Source organism: Amaranthus tricolor, chromosome 9, assembly GCF_026212465.1.
Source record: "Amaranthus tricolor cultivar Red isolate AtriRed21 chromosome 9, ASM2621246v1, whole genome shotgun sequence".
Lineage (NCBI taxonomy): Eukaryota > Viridiplantae > Streptophyta > Magnoliopsida > Caryophyllales > Amaranthaceae > Amaranthus > Amaranthus tricolor.
The window spans coordinates 27618732-27626892 of record NC_080055.1 but is presented as its reverse complement, the minus strand read 5'-3'; the positions used below and the strand labels follow the sequence as shown (position 1 = coordinate 27626892).

Genomic DNA, 8161 nt, shown 5'->3' with positions numbered 1-8161 from the left:
CTTCCTTTTTGCCATTTTTTATCCAAAAATTATACTTTTATCTAAAAATATCACTATTTGGCAAAAAAAAATGTTGTTTTTGAGACTATAACTTTTTTTTCAAAAAGAATCTAGAAAAAATTTTATCATTATCATCAACTCACCATCCCGCTTGAAATTAGGATATGAGCGAGGGATGATGACAGACAATTCATACCCATACTCCCTTCAAATGAAGGATCAGATAAATGTAGTCAATTTTGCCCTAAAAATAAGAGCCCTGTATAAAGAGAAATATAAGTACGTCGTTACCACAAGAACTACTTGCCGAAAAAACAAAATTAGCAAAGCAAGGTCTAAAACAATATAATAAATACGATGAATAAATAAATAGACAAAAAAAAAAGCGTATAAGAAACAACTAAACACTAGAGCAAAAAGGGTAAATTAAGAAACTATTAATAGTCTGAAACATGAATATTGAATTACATCCTAATAATGATAAATTTCAAATCAATCTATTTTGAAGGCACACCAAACTTCGATGATGTTTGGTATAAAAATTAGTAATGGAATGGTATGAAAACCGTTAAGCAGAGGAAAGGGAAATGATAAGCTTTATGGTTATCAGTTGTTTGATATGAACATGTAACGAAATGACTTGAGTATTGGTTGTTCCGCCACCGTAGCTAGTGTCCTAACGAATAATTGAGGTGAACTTTCGTCTCTATGATCTATTTCATCTTGAAATTTTTCATGATATATAATTTGGCATTTATATTTGATTTCTAAAATTAATGTGGAGGTAACACTGGATATCAAGTTAGTTGTCATGATATTTCTACGGCGGTTGTGAAGCAGCAATGAGGGAAAGCAGCTCACATTGCAAAAGAAAGTAATTCTATTTTCTTACCATTACTCTCTATCGTCTTTAAATAATAAGGTATTTGTTATTGGACATACTTAAGAGGTAACAAAATAAAGTAATTTGTTACCGTATAGTAAAGTAAATAGTTACGCTCAAAGTTAAATCAAACACTAAATAATACTCCCTCCGATCTTATGAATTAGTCCCATTTGCTTGGGCACGGATATTAAGGATTGTGTGGGGTCCATTAAAAAGGGTAAATAGTAAAGGGTAAGTAGTGAAGGATAAGTAGTGAAGGGTAGTTGAGTAAGTAAGGTATATGGGGGTATATTCGTAATTACTTGTGTGAACTAAGGGTATTTAAGTAAAAAAAGATTGTCAAAAATAAAAATGGGACTAATTCAAAGGTTTTGCCAAATAAGGAAATGGGACTAATTCATAAGATCGGAGGGAGTATAAACTTTACTTTATTTTGTTTCTGACTTTACATATACCAAACAACCCCTCAACATATAAGAGATGGAGCAGTAAACTTTTTTTAACCTCAAAGTTTACTAAAACCCTTTTTTGTTCTTACAAAACCCTAAAGCTCAATCCAGAAGTGTTATCATTTCCTCCCAATTTCAATCTTCCATTGATATGATGTTTAAGCTTTGAGCTCATTGAAATTCTCTCTTCTATTTGAATCTTATAGCTACAATGAAAACCCTAATTTCCCTCAATACATTATCCTTTCTTCAGCCTCCCACCAAATTCCCTTCTCTCCTCAAGAACCCTAAATTGCATTCTTCTTCTTTCATGTTTACTTCCCATTTTTGTTACGCGTCACTGTTAAAGTCGCCTTCTTGCGGTGAAATTCACGTTATTGTGGGCCCTATGTTCGCCGGAAAAACCTCCTCCCTTCTTCGCCGTATGCATTCTGAAATCATTAACGGCAGGTTCTTTTCTCCTTACGTTTAAGTAATTTCAAGGATTAGATTGCTTTTATTCTGGTTTATTAGCTTCAATTATTCTATTTAATTTGTCTGGGGTCATTTATTTAGTTCGTTAATTATTCTGTTATTTTATCATGCTGAAGGCAACCATAAGCATTTTATAAGTACTCCATATAAAAATGATACTCCTTGGGAGCATTAAGTTGGGAATTTTATGACAAGATTAGGCATCAATCCATGTGATCAATGTTTATTCATATATCATTTTCCACTGTTGTTATTATTATCATCATCAGATATTTAATAATTAAATTTGTTTTTTGATTATCTTACCTTGTTATTTGTCTGATAGAGTTCTTATAGTTTGTACCCGTATGTGGTTCAAGGTCGTAAATTTTCATCATTCTAGCTATAAACCTGTCACCAAATTTTTGTTTATCTCCCCTAGGTCCTATTTCATAAAAGTATATTAAGTACACAATTTTTTTCACGAGAGAAGACTTTTTAATTAGTATCCACTGTTCATTAAAAAAATAGGGAGTATTGTTTTGAAATGCGTTAGAAATTAATGAAAATTGAAATGTTTGATTTTGAGAGCCATATTTAGCTTGTAGTGAATAAGAGTAGTGGCACACTTAGGGTTGGAATATAGAAATAGTGATACAATCTTCGCCAAAATGTACTAGCCTGCTTATATCCAACCTTGGTTGTGTTTGGAACATCTAGATTGCATTTTAGCATTTGGATATAGTTGTCACGGTAATTATCTCACGGCTTTGAAGTAGAGAGCTTTTTCCTACAGTTAGATAAGACGTTGAAGGGTCTTTGTTAAGTATCTGGGAAGATCGAGGGAAGCATTTTGTTAATGTGTCGTACTGAAGTACTAGTGGATAGGAACACTTATGCTCTCTTGATGCAAGATTGTATGTATAGAGGAGCTTATGAGTGGGGTAAAAGAATTCATGCTCGTGCTGATGGTTTGCTTTACTGTTAATGAGTACCTGAAAACCAAGTTATGTATTATTATTGTGTAGTTTTGTTGAATTGGGTATTTTATGGGGTAATTTTTTGTTGAAATAACGTAAAAATGAAGACATAGTTGAATTTTTCGACAAAGAAACCCATGAAAATGTGTAACTTAATTGGTAGGTCAATTTCAGAGGTTGTCGCCGATGATTCTTTGTGCTGATTCTGGTTTGAGTATTTGGGACATGCAAATCGAAGAGAAAAAGCTGCAATACACTTAGATTGTAGAATTATATATTTTTTAAATGGACCCCAACTTATGCCCAGGCCCCAAAAAGATCAGCACTCTGTATACAATCCCACATCTGATTATGCTTAGAATTGTTCAGAAACATACATGGATAACGAAATTCATCTCATAAGCTAGGAAGTATTTTTCATCAATTAAGAATGATTGTGGAATCCAATCTCACACAAAACATTATGCAACTTTGAATGATCTCATAGGATGTTATGGGAGGTTAGAAGAAGCTTATTATTTATTAATAGGTCACTTTGTAAGGAAAATTATGTAGTCTCGGATACCTTACTTGTTTCTGATGACTTCTTGAGAATGTTAAGCTACTGAATTTATCTGCAAAGAAATACTATGAGCTGGAGCGAGATGATGGCATGATGCTGATATTTTAACTCCTAATACTTTTGCTACCTATGCATCGTGGGAAACTATGTTATTTAATCTTGTTTTGATGCCCAAGAATAATTTCTAATTGGATAAATATCTGTCGTCCTACTAAATTAAAATCTCCTATGTACGATGATGCAGACTTTCTATTATGGTTTTAAGTAGGATTTTTTATGTTCTGTACCATATGTTTCTGTTGAGTTTGAGCTAATACATGTGCGGTGTGCGGTTGTATTTGCGATTTTGTGCTTCTCAGGCTATTTGTGGATCATAATTCATACATTAATCTGTTCCTTTTTTGCATTGTGTATGAAACAGGAATGTGGCTCTTATCAAATCAAACAAAGACACAAGATATGATCTTAACTCAATTGTCACTCATGATGGGGATAAATATCCATGCTTGGCATTACACGACTTGTTTTCATTCAGACAAAAGTTCGGTTCAAGAGCTTATGATGAGGTACTATAGAAGAGGATATTCTCTTGTGCGTTTGGGTGTGTCGCATGAAAATTAGCACGTTATGTTACAACATTGCTAAAGCCTTAATCGCAACAACAAATGTGTGTTGCATTTACCAACCCCTTTTTTTGGTACCATTTAGTTTGAATGCAATTCCTTATGGCTAATAAGTATGGACGGAAATACTTGCAGCTAGATGTGATAGGTATTGATGAAGGTCAATTTTTCGAGGATCTATATTACTTCTGCCGAAGAGTTGCAGATCATGATGGCAAAACTATTATAGTTGCGGGTTTAGATGGTGACTATATGAGGTAAATTTTAACTTTTATCTCGATTGATCATCAGTCATCACATGCTTGTTGCCTTTATTTGGACTTCATTTGCCCTCTTGATTGTTTTGGGAAAGAAATCTCGCATCTAATGCCAATCTCTGCGGCAGAAAGAGCTTTGGCTCTATGCTCAATGTGATCCCACTAGCAGACTCTGTTACAAAGCTTACTGCTCGGTGTGAGCTGTGTGGCAAACGTGCTTGCTTCACTTTGAGGAAAACTGATGACAAACAGACGGAGCTAATTGGCGGAGCGGAAGTCTACATGCCTGTGTGCAGACAGCATTACGTTAGTGGCCAGGTAGTCGGGTAGCAACCAAAATAGTTGAACATAGAATTTTCGTATTGTATGATTGTATCGCGAACGGTCCATTTGGTAATCGGTACTAAATGTTAGGAATGAAAATGATTTGTAGTGTAAATTTTCATGATATTTATCATATCATTTTCATGGTAATGAAAAGTTTGATTGAAAAAACTTTTTTTCACAATTTTTTCATTACAATCTAATTCCACATTTTCAATTGGTAATGTATTGGAAAGAATTTTATGAAGAAAATAAAATTGTTAAAGGAGTGTAACCATGACCATTGAACTTGTCAACAAACATTCTACTAAAATTACACCAACTTTGCGTTATTATTTTCACCATTTAATTCTGATTACTAAACGGGTTGTTAGGGGTTTCTTTATAATTATGTACTCACATAATCACATTATATAGCATTAGATCTAGTATTGCAATTTCTATTAAATTGTATGTACTATTATGTGTAGTAATGCCAGAATATTTCTAACTTGGAAAAAATTTTCCGGATATTATTTATAATGAAGAATGCAGTCGAGTAAGTAATAATCATACTATATTCTTTGCAGTCGAGTAAGCAATAATCATATTATATTCTTTTCTAATTGACGAATAATTTTGAACATGCTTATATTTATTTATAGTATATTTTTTATTAAAAATATTCTGAATTAAAAATTCTTCTAGCTATAAAAAGCTAGTTTAGGACGTATTGCTAAGCAGTGACGAGAGTAACATACTAAGGCAAAAAGTCATAATTGTGAGACAACTAATGAATAAAGTCTTAGAAATTGTTATTTAATCGCTTATGTGAATGACTTCAAATTTCCAAAAAAAAAAAAAAAAAAAAAAAAAGAAAACATTCATGTGGGACAAATTATAATTGCAATACTCTCACCTTCAAATCCTCGTCAAATTTGCAGGTGCAGATAATTAGCTAACATACGAACGCCATTCTTTTCGGAGATTTAGTTTTTTAATCAAATATTCGACTCTGATATCATGATAAATTTATTATTAGGTTTGTACATAAGTTCGATACAGTTTCATTTTAAAATTAATTGGTATAGGAGAAATAGTCCAACAAGCTTATATCCTCCCTCTAATATTTTGATGTGAGATCACATGTGGGTTATTTTCCCAACACTCTCTCATGTGAGCCTATTTTTAAAATTGGGCAAAAACGTCATTAAGAAGATCTAAATTAATTATTTCTAGTTGAGCCAATATATCTTTGGGATGATATATCCTTAACTTAGAATGTGTGCACCTCGTGTTTTCTCGGTAATGTGCTGGTACATGCAAGTCAATTTAACGATACAAAGGTACTAGTAGTATTTTGACTTTTGAGTGGGTGACTAATACAATCTACGAACAACAACTCTTGCGATAGAACCTCTTGAAGTGAAACCACTCATATAAGAATAGTCCAGTCGACCCTGTGTCAATCTTTACATTAGAAAATACTAAACAATTGTGGTTATTTAGAAATAACCACAAAGGACAAAATAAACAATATTAAAATAAATAAAATAAGAAAAAGATAAAGTAAAAATCTCAAAAGACCTCCTATAAAATAGGAACACTTAAGCGTGTTTTACTACTTTTTGAAATAAACTTTATTTACCTGTACATCATCATTTTTACATTACATGATCAGTCGATCACTAATTAAATTTATCGACTTAAGGTTGTAATTGATACCCTTAATTTTTACAAATACATTTTCCATTTTTTAAATATTTGTTATATATGTATGTATGTACACACACGAACACACACACATACACACACTACAACTAAGTTTCATAACTAATTTATTTTTAATTAATTCAGATTTTTGAAAATTTAATCATATTTTTAATATGATTTTTTAAAAGAATTTTAAAAATAATTTTGATTAAAGAAAGAAAGAGAAATAAACTCAAATTTTTACGTGCACAATAATAAATTTTTTTTAAAAAAAAATAAAAGATAGAATATTTAGTATGCAATCCCTATTAATCAGATATTTGGATTCTAAATATCTTATTTTTTCGGATCGAAATCAAATAGTGAATTTTATTATCCAAAAAACCAAATATTTAATTATTCGAATCCAAATCAATATGTTATTGGATTTTGAACATCCTTATTAAAATTAGGGCATATTCATTGAAGGAATGAAATAAGTATATTAAATTATTAAGTAATTAGTATTAGTATATTAGGTCAAATTTTAAAAGGAAAAGAAACTTAATTAATTATCATATTTAAAAAATATTAATTGATTTAATATAATATAATTAATCCTTCAATAGTTAATTATCATATATTTTTTCAAATAATAAATAATGAATTTATTTGAAATCATTGTTTGTAAATTTAGAATATACAGGTACTGTATAATAATAATAATCATAGATATTAATCATATAATAATAATCACAATAACAACAACAACAACAACAATAATAATAATAATAATAATAATAATAATAATAATAATAATAATAATAGTAGTAGTAAAAATAAATATAACTGCTTTATGATTAAAAAATAGGAAAAATTACTTAGAATTGATTAAGCATGAATTATCCCAACTTTAAGGGGTATTTTCTTAAAGTAAACTTAGGTAATTCGATGACCTGTTATAGTAGGTAATTCACCAAAAAAAATTGAAAATTAATGTAAAATTGAGAAAAATTAAAAAATTTACATAAAAAACTTTTGAATAATTAAAAATCGGATTTTTTTTACATATTTAACATCTATTTCTAAATTTTATTTTAATGAAAAAGAAAAACTTGCTATAACAAGTCATCCGATTATGGGATCTACTCTAGGAAAATACTCTCCAAAGTTGGATTTATTCATGGCTAATCATTAGTTGAGATTATTATAGGAAAATCATGAAAAAAATTGGATTATTTTTGGTACTTTTTCCTTAAAAATAAGTTTTATTATGGACTAAAAATACTTGAGTAATTTTTACAATTGTTGAAGATAATTAATATGTCATAAGAATGATGAAATTTCTAATCTCAAAAAAAAAAAAAAAAGAATCGTGAAATTTGTGATCGCACTAAATTGTATATACAAAGAGGTGTTTTAAATCCTTTGACATGTTATTATTATTAAAAAATATTCATTGCTTATTTAAAATAAATTGTTATTTATACTTATATTGTTATTTACATCAATTCCTCTATCCTCTAAATATCATTTTATTTTTAAAAAAATTATCATATTTTAATAAAGAAAAATAAATTTGATTATTTATACTTACATTTGTATTCTTAAAATCATAATTTTTCATATATTTTAATTTTTAAAACTCCGCGCATATACGAATATTTTATACTCCCTTCATTTTTGTTTGTCCATTTTATGTTTTTTTATTTTAGGAGAAAGAAATTTAAATTTGAATTTTAAATTGTATAATGAAGATAAAAATATATATATGTAGGATCTTGTTAGATTCACCGTGATGCAAAGTTTCTTAATAAATAATTTTACATTTTTTAATAATACATACTTAAGGATATTAAGGGTCAAAGTTTATTTTAAAAAGTGTGATAAAAATAAAATGGACAAATAAAAGAAAACGAATGGACTAGTAATAACGGTAAATTAAGAAGCACTCTT

General features: G+C 29.4%; 1 protein-coding gene across 1 annotated transcript; it reads left to right on the top strand.

The window, feature by feature from the left end:
• Nucleotides 1–1391: 1391 nt before the first annotated feature.
• Nucleotides 1392–4791, top strand: LOC130824222 (thymidine kinase b-like). Its single transcript, XM_057689130.1, has 4 exons — nucleotides 1392–1785; nucleotides 3752–3896; nucleotides 4089–4210; nucleotides 4339–4791. Exons 1-4 carry the CDS (start codon nucleotides 1547–1549, stop codon nucleotides 4538–4540), a joined length of 708 nt encoding a protein of 235 aa, XP_057545113.1. The 5' UTR covers nucleotides 1392–1546; the 3' UTR covers nucleotides 4541–4791.
• Nucleotides 4792–8161: the final 3370 nt, after the last annotated feature.

Excerpts from the sequence above, each read along its gene's own strand:
- LOC130824222 (XM_057689130.1), top strand. The coding sequence starts at position 1,547 with ATGAAAACCCTAATTTCCCTCAATACATTATCCTTTCTTCAGCCTCCC. Across the intron at positions 1,786-3,751 it reads TCTGAAATCATTAACGGCAG|GAATGTGGCTCTTATCAAAT; the intron begins GTTCTTTTCTCC and ends TGTATGAAACAG. Across the intron at positions 3,897-4,088 it reads GTTCAAGAGCTTATGATGAG|CTAGATGTGATAGGTATTGA; the intron begins GTACTATAGAAG and ends AAATACTTGCAG.